The 14,396-nt window shown below is 45.8% G+C and overlaps 1 protein-coding gene across 2 annotated transcripts; it reads right to left on the bottom strand.

Annotated features, from left to right (window-relative positions):
• Window positions 1–1,084: 1,084 nt before the first annotated feature.
• Window positions 1,085–9,679, bottom strand: Fcrla (Fc receptor like A). Of its 2 annotated transcripts, XR_008722099.1 has the most exons (7): window positions 9,601–9,679; window positions 5,806–5,820; window positions 5,355–5,531; window positions 4,626–4,889; window positions 3,949–4,233; window positions 1,797–2,136; window positions 1,085–1,154 (listed from the first exon to the last, which is right to left on the bottom strand). XR_008722099.1 is itself a non-coding variant. In XM_055624620.1 (6 exons), the coding sequence occupies exons 1-6, from the start codon at window positions 9,677–9,679 to the stop codon at window positions 1,853–1,855; spliced, it is 1,104 nt and encodes a 367-aa protein (XP_055480595.1). In that variant the 3' UTR covers window positions 1,701–1,852. The 2 variants fall into 2 exon arrangements, 1 of the variants encoding a protein (XP_055480595.1); XM_055624620.1 differs by lacking the exon at window positions 1,085–1,154 and having other exon boundaries at window positions 1,701–2,136.
• Between the last annotated feature and the right edge of the window lie 4,717 nt (window positions 9,680–14,396).

The raw sequence follows: 14,396 nt of genomic DNA, 5'->3' as shown, positions 1-14,396 counted from the left end.
GGAATGGAACGTTAGGATTTGATTTCACAGCTCAGTTTTAAATGTTTGGTGCCTAGATTCAACACAATTTTTAAAGGCTGTAGAGCTTTTAGGAGAAGGAGCCTTGATGGCAGAATTAAACCACTGAGGGTAGGCCTTTGAAGGCTGTACCTGCCCCTGGTTCTGGCCTATCAGGATGTGAGCACACACTCTTACCACCAGGATCTGAGTCATGATGCTGTGCTCCCTTGTCATGAAGGACTGAGACCCTCTGAAACTGTGAGCCAAATTAAACTGTCCTCCTAAAGTTGTTTCTGTCTCTCTTTTAGTTCAGAATGTGCAAAAGCAACTGAATCACTACCTTTGGGGCTTTCTTTTATAAGGCAATGATCCTAATCATAAGAACTCTGTTCTCACCGCCTAATTACTTCCCTTCTATTGTTTTAAAGAATGAAAATCCCAACAGTTCTATTTTACCAATAAAGACTCAGATATGGGGTGAAAACCTGCTAACTCAGAGAGGCAGAGAAAGCACCCAGCTGACCTTCTCAGCTCAGGTTCAGATGGAAAAAACCCAAAAGGCTCACTAGCTCAGCTGACAGCCCAGGAGGAAAAGGCCAAAAAAACCCAAGTCCAAAGGCTTTCTGTCCCAAAAAGCCAGACTAAAGCCCCAAAGAGCCAAAGCTCAAAAAGTTCCTTTTTCTTCTTCATACTATCTTAAATACCTTTCTACTCAAAGTCCCTCCTACTCTTTAATCTCTGTCAGCTGGTTTCTTGCTCTGCCTCTTGACCTAGGGTTAACTTTATTAAATCCTGTGGACAGAAAGCTCTTGTATGAAAGGTGTGTGCTAGGGCTGGATGAACCACACCGCAATCCCCTGTTTACAATAAGCAGAAAGTTCTTGGATTAAAGGTGTGTGATAGGGTTCAACCACACCAAGCAAGAAACAGGGTCTTATAGTTCACATTTTTGGGGTTCACAGTGGGATTAAATATCCTGCAACACCACTCATGCCATTACTTTAGGGATTAATATTTCAGCCTGGGTGGTGATGGTGCTGAGAGATAGCTCAGGGACTCTGGTGCTTGCTGTTCTTCCAGAACACATACCGAGGGGCTCAGAACTGCCTCGCCCTTAGAGCTCCAGGGGATCCAACCTTCTTCCGCCGCCACACCTGCACACATATACATAAAAACATTAAAATTTCAGAATAGGTATTTGGAGGAGGTGGCATATAGAATTTAAGCCACCAGACTAATTAAACACTTGCATGTAATTAATAGTTGTTGAAGGAAAGTAATTAAAAGAAATGAAGTCTCAGCTTAACACCTGACTTTTCCTAGCCCCATATTTCATAAGTTTAGCACTAATAAAAATTGGGGACAGGAAATTTTTTTATTGGGGAAAAGTGCTGTCCTTTGCATTATAGGATGACTAGCAGCTTCCTTGGCTTGTGAATGCCTTAACTTATTAAATTCTGGCAGCCTATACATCCTTCCCACCCTGTGTCAAACCCAAAATGTCTAGGGGACATTGCTAAATGTTTCCTGTGGGAATATAGGGAAGAGAAATTGACCCCAGTTGATATTGCGGTATTAAATCCACCTCCATTGCTTCTCTTTCAATTCAGTTGTGGTCAATAGAAATAAATTTCTGGTCTAGAATGAAGAATGACCTTGTCATGGTAAAAGAAGACATACAGTTATAGGCAAACTTTGGGTATCACCTGCATCCGTTTATTTATACTCAGTCAGTTCTGCTAGTCTAAAGAAGTATTAAGACATCTTGCAATACTATTCCTGCGTATGTGCAGTACCGAAAGAGCTGGGATTATTGCGATGGTGGAGCATATCACAGATGAATAGCTTGTTTTCATTTGTCAGCAACCTTTGTGATACCAGGCTTCAGGTAGACAGACAAGTCCCTCAGCTCCATGACCAGATGACCAAGGAGAACTCTTATGTCTTGCATTTGTTTGAGAAGAAGTTGTATTTGGTGCTGTAGGTGAGGGTCTGAGAAGGAGAATTCCGGGTGCTCAGCAGAAGAGGCAAGTGGTGAAGGCAGAGGACCAGGAGGCTCCGGAGGAGGAGTTTCTGAAGCAGTTGGTTTCTGAAGAGCTGGATTCAAGATGGAGGAAGCAGCAGAATTTAAGGGACCTGAATGATGGACAGGAAGCACATGCAAATCAAATCTGGATGGTCATGGTGATCCAGACTTATATTCTCAGTGGTCAGGAGGCTGAAGCAGAAGGAGCATTGCAAATTCAAAGCCAGCCTGGTCAACCAAGTGAGCTGTAGGTCAGCCAAGGCTACAAAGTAAAATCTTGTCTTAAATGTGTGTGTGTGTGTTTGATGCCGGAATCTGGCCCTGCCCTTACACTGTAAGGCAGGCACCTTCAGGTCAAACTCCTATATGAATGTGTCTTCAAAGTGTTCTTTCTTTTATTTCAGCTAAAACTTTAGAATGCAAATTCAGTGTGACCAGAGGTATTCCTGTCCATCATTTTAATGTTTCAAGTATGTGCTCTATTTTTAGCTCTGCACGCCCCCAAGTGTGTCTACCATTTTTTAACTCACGAGTTTAAAATGACCATGCTCAGAATGCACTGCTTAACTGAGCATGTTTAAGAATGGACCAACCCTTACTTGGGCAAATATGCATAAATTGAATAAACCTCCCACGCTTTTGTTTGTTTGTTTGAGGAAGGAGGGTCTTGCTTTGGAAATAACTCCTGTACTCTTTCTTCTTGCCTAACACCTAGAGCAAATCTTTCTCCACTCTCGTGTGCCTCGGTGTGGTGGTTTGAGTAAAATGGCTCCCATGTGCCCCCAGGGATTGGCACTAGTGGGAGGTGTAGCCTTGTTGGAGTAGGTGTGGCCTTGCTGGAGGAAGTGTGTCACTGTAGGGATGGGCTTTGAGGTCTCAGGAGCTCAAGCCTCTTCCTGCTGCCTGCTGATTCAGATGTTGAACTCTCAGCTCCTTCTCCAGCATCAAGTCTGCCATGTACACGACCACGCTTCCCGCCATGACCATCACGGACTAAACCCCAAGCTGTCAGCCAGCTCCAATTAAATATTTTCCTTTATAAGAGTTGCCGTGGTCATGATGTCACCTCACAGCAATAGAAAACCCTAAGAAAATTGGCCACACTTAGTTTGGCATTGAACTCAACAAGATGTGAGTTTGGGAACGGAGTTAATCTCTTTTCTTTTCTGAAAGTGGCTGTGATACTCACTGGCAGCCAGGGCTTGGGGACTCTTATTTGCATTCTAATGCAAATTTTAGTCTAAAGCTTGACTATCTCTGCTTGAGAAAATTTAGTGAGGAATCCTCATCATTAGACAGCCCAATTGTTCTTGTTCAAGGCAGAATTTAATTTCTCTGGGGTCAGCCTTTTCTTGCACGTGACATTAGTCTAGTTGCTCATCTTTGTTTCAGCCTTCCTCTGCATAGATCACTCTAGGCACTGTTTCTTCAGTATGATTTTCACTATTCTCCCCCATTATTTTCATGTGACATGTCTTCAAGGATTCTTTTCAGCAGAGGCAACTCCTTCTAGGGGTGTGTCAAGTCAAATACAGCTTTCCTGATGGTAACTTCTAGAATCTGACATACATTCTACTTTTTTCGAGAGGTTGTTTGTTTGCTTGCTGGAGATGAGGTGTCACTGTGCAGTTCTGGCTAGCCCTTTCTAGACATTATCCAAATTCTAGGTATGATGTTTCCCTAAATGTTCAGACTACATAGGAATTCTGTATTTTATCAGGACATACATGAGAGGCCAGCTCAGGTCTTGGTTTGGTATGTTCCATGGTCTAAGGGTGACATTCTCTTTTTGTGCTCTTTTCCACCATCAAGGATTTTGGATTATTGCCCTGACTCTCCTGCATCTCCTCTTCATTACCTTTCCCTGGAGTTTGAATGACAAACCCAGTCTTGTTTCCTACACACCCCACAGGCAAACTCACCCTGTACCCGGATTTCCAGCTGTGCGCTCTGCTTCCAAATTTGCCTGTCCTCGGTGGCTGCTTCGCACCAGTAGGAGCCAGAGTGCTCTCCTGAAGCTTTGGGGATCTGGAGTTCTGAAGAGATTCCTCTGATACTCAATGACTTTCCATCCTTGTAGAAGGAGAAGAGGAGGCGGAGAGCTGACTTCTGCAGGGACAGCTTCGTATGACAGCTCAGGGTCACTGTGTCTCCCTCTTGGGGCTCACTAGAAGGTAAGGCTTTGAGAACGGGGGCTGGGAACAACTCTAGGGGAAAGACAAGCAGGGAAGAAGAGTCAACCATCTAAAGCAGACGAATAGCCTCCTCCACCCATCTTTTCCTCTGGTTCCCTTAGGTATGGATTCTTTCAAAGAAAGTCCCAATTGAACTATTCAAGTTCTCTCTCCTCCTCTTCTTCCCTTCCTATTTATTTCCTTCCTTCCTCCTTCTTCCCTCCTACCTCCCTTCTCCCTTTCTTGCTTCTCTTCCTACATCCTTCCCTTCTAGGCAGGGACTAGAGAAGATCCATAGATGAGTGAATCTGACAAGAATCCAGGCTCTGGATCTGTGAACCTCAGCAAGTGTAGATCTACATGGTTCTGGTCTCCCTGTTCCTTCTAACCCAAATCTACACAGCAACACCCCCTCAGACTCTCACCTTGGACTGTGATGGCCACGGGGGATGCGGTCTCTCGGCTGCCAGGACCAGGGCTTCTGAAGATGCCACTGCAGTGGTAGCGCCCACTGTCCGACTTTTGCACCACGGCGATAGAGAATTCTCTTTTAGGTCCAGGAGGACCCAGGGCTGAGCCCTCTCGGTAGAAGATGACCTGAGTCAGTGGCCAGTCTTGCCAGGCACGACAGTGAAGAACCAGTGGGTCCCCTTCAAATATTGCAGATGGACCTTGGAGGACCAGCCAATCTGTGGGCCAGAGGAATTGCTGAGTATCAGCCACCTCACTTAGAAGGTCCCAAGCAATGCCCACAACAGATCCCTAAACTTCCCAGGTCACTTTAAACTCTTCCTGGCCCATATTTATGCTCTCTGTCCCTTTGAACTCACATAACAATGGCAAAGCCTTTTTTTTATTTTCTGCCTCCCTCCCCTCCACTCCTGCCTTCTATTCCAAAAGTATACTGGTAGCTGGGGGACAATTTTTGCTTAGAGAGTGAACTTAGAGTTAAGGATTGCTCACATGTCCTCACCCTGTTCTGTGCCTTCATGATTGGCCCAGTGTTGAGAGAATAACTCTAGGGCCTGGGGCTGAGGACGTTCTGGGTCCTGGAAGCTGAGGATGAGGAACTAATGCCTGTACCAGTTTCCTGAGTAGGCCAAGGGCTAGCAGGAGTGATTGGAGACATTGGTCAGAGCTTCCCGGGGCCTCACCATAGGAAACGATGAGATGGAAGGGTTTACTGAATGCGTAGCCCTTGAACTGGAAGCCAGCTTCTCCGGAATGGGTCATATCACTATCATCATCATCATTGTCATCATCATGAGTGTGGCAACTGCTCTGTTCAGTGCTGACTGGTCCTTCACACTTCAGAGTCTCCGAACTGACAGCTGAAGAGGGACGGCCCAGGGAGAACCAGAAAATGATACTGCAACTTAGAGAGAAAGAGGATAGAAATGGCCCTCCAGACAGGCTCCTCTTCTGCCTTAGGGAATCCTCTTGTCAGGAGAGAACAGGAAGACATCAAATCTCTCTAAGAGATGTAAATGGGTCTTCGGTGGGATGGCCTTGAGCTTGGCTTACTGGTGTGTAGGCCTCTCAGTGAAAGGACTGTGGGTTATGGAAGAGGGAGGGGAAGGAAGGAAGGAACAGTAATAAACTCACCAGCATGACATCCAGCTGTTGGTTCAGTAAACCAAAGGACAGTGACCGCCATGACAGCGCAGCAGGCAGGTAGGTAGTGGAGAGGAGGGAAAGATGAACGTCAGACTCTAGTACCCACTGTGTGTCATACACTGCTGGCACATCCACGCACTAGTTAATCTTCACAAGTCTTTCATAGTCGTGACTTCACCATCATTCACCATCATTTTTGTTGTTGTTGATGTTCTATGAGCAAGGACACATTCTGCCATCCAGGTCAGCCTGGAACTCACTCCCTAGGCCAGGCTGACCTTGAACTTGCAATAATTCTCCTCAGCCATAGGTCTAAGTCACAATGCCCGGTTTTCGATCCTATACATTTTAAAGAAAAAGTTCTACAAAATCGAATTATAAAGTGCTTAAAGAAAGACTTGGGGGTTTGCTGGGAGAGAGCGTGCAGCTGGAAAACTGCTTAGCATGCACATAGGAGGAGCAAACATAGCCTTGTAATCCCAAGAGGTTGGGAGGCAAAGACAGGCAAGATCCCCAGGGGGATCCCTGCTGGACAGCTAGCCTAGACTACTCAGTGAGGCCCAGGCCAATGAAAAAGACCTTGTCTCAGTAAAATAAAATAAAAAGGTAGATAAGACTTAAGGAATGTGACCCTTGGGGTTGTTCTCTGACTACACTAACACAGGCACACAGGTACATCTGCACCTACACATACACACAAGTACATTTAAGAAGGAAAGCAGGCGGGTGGGCAAGCCTGGCGGTAGAACATTTGCTTAGCCTGCAAGAGGCCCTGGAACTGATTCCTAGCAACGGCACCAACATGAGAGTCAATAATGGAGCAAGAATGTCAGGTGTAAGTTCAAAAGCAGGGTTTGTTTTACTTTGTTCCGCAAACATAGTCTACGCCAGTCCCCTGACCTTCCTTGACAACATCCCACCACTGCTCTCACTTTCCCAAAACTTACTTGGCTCTTTAGCATAAACTGTGTTGTCTACCGAAAGAGTAGCTGTTGCCCCTCCTCCCTTCTTGCTTCCCTTTCTAGTCTTCCTTTTTCCTCTCTCTCTCTTTTTTTTTTCCTTTTCTTAGTTTTTAGAGACAGGGTTTCAGTGTGTAGTCCTGGCTATAGATCAGGCTGGCCTCGAACACTCAGATCTGCCTTCCTCTGGAGTGCTGGGATTAAAGGCGTGTGCCACCATTGCCTAGCCAAGTCTTCGTTTTTCAACTGTCTCCTACTTTGATGCCCCCTGCCCTGGAACTTTCCCTAGCAATGGCAAAGCTCTTTCTTCCTCTTCTCCCAGTGACCCTTTATGGTCAGTCTGCACTGGTTGGTAGCCGTGGAACAATTCTTTGCCTCCAAGTTGAAACTTAGCAAGCTCTCCCCATATATCCACATTCTGTCTCCTAGGTCCATGACTGACCCAAGTAGGTAAATGTCATTTCTCCCAGCTCTAACTGCTCCTTGCCCCCCCCCAGCCCCTCTCCTCTCTTCCAGATTCATATTCATATGTGCTCTTCTGCCCACTACATTCTTTCCTGTCCCAGGCACCTTTGTTCTTATCCATGGCCAATGGCCCAGGACTCTTTTTTTTTTTGGTTGTCAACTTCTCTATCAAGCCTACTTCCTAGTTCTCGTTGTTTCAGTACCCAGTCTTTTCTTTTGCTCCTCTCAGCCCTTTTCTCTCTTATGCTACCTCTTTTCAGTTCCTTCACTGTCATACGACCATACTCAGCCTGCTGTTGTTTTTGGAGAGTTGGCTCAGTTGTTAAAAACACTTGCAAAGGACTCAAGTTTAATTCCTGGCATCCACATGGTAGCTCATAACCATCCATAACTCCAGGTGCAGGGAACCTGATACCCTCTTCTGACCTCTGCAGGCACCAGGCATACACAGGTATGCAAGCAAAAACAGTCCTACATAAAGTTAACTAATTAATTAAAGAAATTTTAAAGCCTTCGTGGCCTACTCAATAAACCTTAAGTAGTTCTATGTGAGGCATTATCATTCTCTTTTTCACAACAGAGAAAAGTGAATTTGGATATATTAAACGTGATTTTTTAAAAAACAGGATTTCATAACCTATCCCTGGATGGTCTGGTACTTGAAATGTAACTTGGGATGACTTTGAACTTGAGGCAATCTTCATGTCTCAAGCTCCCTAGTCCTGAGATTACAGGAACATGCTTCTATGTTCAACTGAAAGCGACCTTTTCAAAGTGATACAGAACCAGTAACTAGGAGAGGAGCTTAAAGTCAGATGATCCCAAGACCACAGTTCTTGCTACAAAACCAAAAACCCTGATCCCCTCACAAATAGCTCTCAGTTTAGTGGAAGACCAAGCGTGTGAAAAGACAATTGCAATGTGTGGATGGAAGCAGTGAGAATGAGGTGTAACAGGAAGCCACTGGCTTCTTGAGGACGGTGCTAGCAAGATGGAGTCTCTAAGGATACCCAAATGTTTGTAAAAGGGAAGCGGACCGGGAAGCCATGGTAGAGTTCTTTTCAGGTGAAGCTAAAAATAGAAGCAAAACCTTGGAGGCTGTGATGGGAAATGTGGGCCAACTGAGAGTTTGTGGGAGCAGGAGTGGGAAGGCTTTAAGGGCGGTGAAGGAGAGGCTGAGAGATTTAGTAGGTACCAGGTTTGGAGTTCCATGTGCCATGACTTGAGTTTGAGGTTTAGAAGTCCCTCTGGATACAGAGAGAATGCGTTTCTATGAGACAAGGTCAGTAAGGAAGTCATTGCACCGCTCAGTCACATGTGATAAAGGCTTGTCCTAAGAAAGCATTTGTAGTGGTTCGGGGAAGGAACTGGTTGTGAAAGCAATTTAGGAGGTAAAAATTGCCAAAGTTCATGATTCAGAGAAGGATGGAGGAAGAGTTCAGAATGCCTCTCAGGCTTCCTGCCGAGGTCCAAGCGAGTGCCACTGCAGTGAACCGAAATCAGATAGAGTTAAAATGGGAATTAAAAGAAGTGAGGATCTGAAGGACAGATACCTCTGGTCATGTCATAGTGGTACCAGTGGCACACATACACAAGACACACAAATGTCTTGTGTAAAGCTTAATATTCGAATGTGAAAGTCAAAAGCATGATTAGAGTTGGAAGTATGCCCTGGAGCTCTAAAATATACAACTGTTGCAGAAAAATCGTACAGAGGCATCCATACAGTCTCATTAGGAGACTGTGAAAAGAAAGAAGAGTAAAAGGGTGAAGATTTAACTATAGAGGATGCTAGAATTTACAGGAGGCAAAGAAAAGCTACAAAAGGACCAAAAGACATCCAAGCCGTACACAGAGAAAATGGACAGAGTCAGGGAAATAGAGGCTGCAGGAGAGAATAAGCAGCCAATAGGCCTGGATGCAACAAAGAAAGCCACCAGGACAAGCACCAGAAAGGGTACGATGACCTGGTCGGTACAGAGGTCACCACACCCCACGTAAACCACTATACCCCATGCTGCAAGCACTGAGGGGTGAGTGAGACGGAAGTTAGAGACAGCAAGCCCACGCCACTCTTCCAAGAAAGTTGTATGAGAAAAATAAGAGATAAGATTTGCAGTTGGCAAAGGCAACTTCATAGTCAGAAGGGACTTTTAGGATGGAAAATATCTGAATTTTTATATTTAGAAAGAGCCATTCAGTCCTGGACACCAGACTTCTCTTCCTTCTGTCCTTGTCCCACTTGAACAGTGGTTCTTTGCAAAGTCAAGGTCTCCCCCCATTTTTTACATTTGAGATCCCCCCCCCTCAATTTTAAGCGTATCTCATTTCCACAGCAACATTCAAACCTTTTACTTACCCGGTGCCATGTGGGTTGCCAGGAGCACAGCAGGACAAACACGAAGAGCCCATGCCATGAGCACACAGCTCAGCTTCATGGTGACTGTGTTTATACCTCCTGCAACCCCAACATACTGATTTTCTTCAACATGAAACCTCTCAAATTAGAAAAGAGGAAATAAATCTAACTGTCTTGTCTCCACACACCTGTGGCCAAGTCTGTGACTGGCTCTTGTCATTCAAGTTTGGCCAGGTTGATTCTGGTGCCATCTTCATCCTTCAGGTTGTAGATGAAATGCTGGGCTCCCAATTGTTAATTTTTTTTTTCTTGTCGAGCTCAGGAGCTTTTGAAAACATGTTATTGACTGATGATCAAGTGGCATTCATACTACGTATGGGAAAGGTCAACAGGACTACAGATCGGCTCACTGGAGACTCAGGCAGGAAGTTAATGGGGAAAAAGCAAGGGGTTGTGAGTGATGTAATGTGGAAGCGTCCTGCTACGCCTGCTCCAAGCTCTGCACGTGCCCAGTAATGAAAATACAGCAGGGGTTGGGGGACAGATTGATAAGAGCCCGCTCAAACTTGTACCCAAATTTCTCCTGACCTGTGTCTGGATCTGTTTCTGCTGCACAACACAGGCTGTTCAGTCTCAGTGAAAATCTGAGCACAAGGCAAAGTTCTGAGGAACCTGGAGACATGAAGTATCCAGTATCTTGAACAACCCGAAGAGACGGGGGAGCACGGGCAATGTGGAGGCCACATCATCTCTCTTCATCTCTTCATGAACCTATGGGAACCACTGCCCCTAACTCCAGCTGTTTGCTCAGTCGCAGGCCCTGGGCCTCATTACACAGAGATCACACTCTTCTGCCCCAATTTGTCACACCACCCACACCCAGGTCCCAGGTAGACATGAAAGTAGGGTGTGTCACCAGACAGGCGGGTCTTAAAGGCAGAGAGAGGGTGGGACCGCCTGGCCACTCAGTTATGATAAAACAGATCAGGGCTGGCAGGTCGGCAAGGCGGACGTGGAAGAGTGCGTTTTTCTCCACGTAGTTAGAAGCGGTTAGAAAAAGTTTTTCCATTGTGTAAGAAGCACATGTTTTTTCGAAGGTGGCCCCAGAGAGTCCAGAGCTGGCTGAAGGGTGTGGGGGAGGCAGTGAGGCATCTTGCAGCTGATGTGGTAGAAAGACCCAACAGCTTCAGAAGAGGAAGCACAATGCAACCAGCCCTAAGAAATGTTAATTAAATGAACTGTGTTTAGATAGACTTTCTTCCCTAAAACTGCACAGCAGGCCTTCTTCATGAGGCAGGACAAACGCTTTTGAAAAACTGTAACCATTTTTCCCTTCCCTTACAACCCCTGGATAAACGCTCCCCTTGCCATCTGCACCAGCCTTTACAGAACCCAATCTTGGTGCACGAAGCAAGAAGGCCTCTGAAGGTGTTGCTTGAAGACCGTGTTCTTTACGCCTGGTTATCCGCTTATCTGAGGGAAAGTCACACATCTGAAGCTTGACCAATGGACTATTATGAATCACTGTGGAGTGCCCACATCAAAGATATCCACATCAGAGGAGCAAGATTAGGATGACCACGTGCCGGGAACACAAATTCAGTTCGTTGTGTTAGTTTTGCTATCAGGATCACCTCAGACTACTCCCAAAGACATGGGAAAATTCCAGCCCTCATCTATCCCACAGCCGGTTAGTCCTTTGAGGCCTTCCTCAGTTGTGCTTGTGGGTTGTCACCAGCGGGCTAACATTTCGATTTTAACAAGATTCTTTTTATTTTTATTTATGTGTATGTGTATGTGTTCACCTGCTTGTCAGTGTGAGCACTAAACGCATCCAGGTGCCCTTAAAGGCCAGAAGAGAACACTGGGATCTTGCGGAACTGGAGTTACAAGCGGTTGTGAGCAGGCTATGTGGGTGCTGGGAATTGCACCCCTGTCCTCTGCAAGAGAACAGTTAAGTGCTCCTAACTGCTCAGCCATTCCTCCAGCCCATTTGTTTGTGTGCATGTGTGCACGCGTGAGTGTTTGGACACGCATGTTTGTGTATGCAAGGGCTGGGGCACATGTGGACAACTTATGGCAGTTGCTTCTCTCCTTCTACCACATCCTGCGGATCGAACTCAGCTTGCCAGGCTCGGCAGCAAGCTCCCTTACCCACTGAGCCATTCCATCAGGCGGGAACCGAGAGCTGTTTTAAAGATGAATTGTTTGTCAGTTGTCTGTGCTGTGAATGCTTTGCGTCTTGCCTCCCTACTTTACGAATTCTTTTCTGTTTGGGGGGCTTATGGAGGGGTCTATGTGCTCATGTGTTAGGTGATGGTGCATGACAGATGTTAGCCTAGACTGTCATTCCTTGGGAGCCATCTACCTTAATTTTGGAGGTAGGGTCTCTCTCTGGGACCTGGGTCTTACCAATTAAGCTGGCCTGGCTGGCCAGTGACTTCCTGTCTCTGCCTCCTAGCATTGTAAGTGTGTGCCACCATGCCCGTTTTTTGTTTTGTTTTTATGTGGGTGCTAGGGGTCAAACTCAGGTCCTTATGCTTGTGGGACAAGCACTCACAGGCTGAGCTCTCTCCATAGCCCCACTTTGTGTATTTTAAGACCACTTTATTGAGACGTAAAGACATGTACACAATACACGTTTAAATAGTAGACTTGGATGAATTCCGATGAAGTGTGCAACGTGAAACTGTTGTCACAGTAAGACAAGCAGGAAGGTGGCTCCTGAAATGTGTCTGTGTCCCTCTGTGAACTCTTCCCACCTACCTTCTCCAAGCACCCACTGGTTTATTTAGTCACTATGTCTCATAGCACGTTTTCTGTAACTGTGTACAAATTACGTAGCACATCCCTTTTGTCTGGCTTCCTTCACTCAGACAGATGCTTGGTGCATCTGTCAACAGCTCCTTTCACTTGGTGGATGCCTATACCCCACTCTGCTTGTCCACTGACACACTGGTTGGCCATTGCATTGTTTCTATCTGTGGCTACGACAAACAAAGCTATTACGTGCTCTCAGGTACAGTTATTCCATGGACTCAAGCTTTCATTTATGTCGGGGATCTGGCTGGATCCATGCAGGTATGATTTTATTTATGTATATGCTTTACCTTTTTATTATTATTATTATTATTATTATTATTATTATTTTACTTTATTCATTTACTTTTACTTTTTTGAGACAGGATCTCTCTATGTAGTGCTGGCTGTCATGGAATTCACTGTGTGTAGAACAGGCTGGCCTCAAAAATCGCAGAAACTGGTTTGCTTCTGCCTTTCAAGTGATGCTTTTTTAAATACTTTATGTGTATGGGTATTTGCCCTGCATGTCTGAATGTGCATAGTCCAAAAAGGGGCAACGGGTCTCCTGAAACTTGAACTACAGATAGTTGTGAGCCACCATGGGAGTGCTGGGAACTGAACCCATGTCCTCTGCAAGAGCAACTCAGTGCTCTTAACTGCTGAGCCATTCCTCTAGCCCCTCCCCTTTTTCTTTTAGTAGTTTGACACAGGGTCTTATACTGTAGCTCACACTGGCCTAAGACTCAGAGCTAGCCCAGGCTAATTTTGAATTCACATCAGTCCTCCTGCCACAGCCCCTTGAGTGTTGTAAAGGCACAAGCCACCACATCTGGCTTTGCTTTTAAACTTAAGAAAATGCCAAACAATTTTCCAGATTGCCTGAGTCAGAGCTCTCCACGGAAAGAAAACCAATATTAACATGTGAGCAGCTTTGTCCCATGTAGTTATGAAGTGCCAGCAAGTGCCACCTGCTTTCTGCAAGCAGGAGAACCAGGAAAGCTTGCTGTGTACTTCAGGTACAAAAGCCTGGCTGCCGGGGCAGTCTGCGGTTTCCATAGCTGAATCTGAAGAAGTAAGAAGCACCGAGTTGAGATCTGAGGACAGGAGGAGATGGATGTCCCAGCTTAAAAAAAGAGAAATAAGGTGCCCCCCTCCTCTGCCTCCTGTTTTCTTCAGATCCTGAATGAGATGGGTGTAGGCTCCCCACAGTGCATGAGGGAAGATCCTCTTTCTTCGAACTACTGACTCAAACGTTAATTTCTTTTATGAATTTCCTCACAGATGAAACCAGAAAAAAAAAATGTCTTACTGGCTCTCTGGGCATCCCTTAGCCCACTCCTGTTGACCCATGCTAACCATCACAGTGGCTGGTGATTGTACAATCCCACCAACATCCCAAGAAACCTCCAGTTACTTAGGAGTATTTGCTAAGACCCTGCATCACTCCATATGGTGTAAAGCAGGGCTTTCATGGGTGACTCAATACCTCGAGGGGCATGTAAACAACACCATCATTCCAGCACCACCCGTGAAGCACAATTTGATAAGCCGTAAAAGTAGGAAGGGTGCCACCCTATACATTTATCAAAATAAAATGGAACTGAAGGAACATGGCTATATGGAAATCATACCAAGAAAGCCAGGCCTGAGAACTTCGTAGGTACTGCAAACTGAGGAAAGCGTGCTACAACCTCTTCATCAAAGGCCCGTAAAGGGGAAGACACCAGCACCAGCACTGCAATGGCAATGCAGTGGCCAAGACACCAATGGCAATGGCCCCACCAACCTGTCATCTCACCATCTCGTGTGTATGCCAAAAGACTGACAGCCAGAGAACTCCTCACTGTCCCTGGAGCTTCAGCTCAGCACGATTCTGCTATTGGCACAGCCTACCCAGATTGTCTGACATCCATCTCTCTGGCCTCTCACCCATTTTGGTTTGCTATCTATCTATCTATCTATCTATCTATCTATCTATCTATCTATCTATCTAT

The sequence above is a fragment of the Psammomys obesus genome, unplaced genomic scaffold (genome assembly GCF_907164565.1).
Source record: "Psammomys obesus unplaced genomic scaffold, mPsaObe1.curated_primary_1811, whole genome shotgun sequence".
Lineage (NCBI taxonomy): Eukaryota > Metazoa > Chordata > Mammalia > Rodentia > Muridae > Psammomys > Psammomys obesus.
This window is presented reverse-complemented; position numbering and strand designations above follow the sequence as displayed.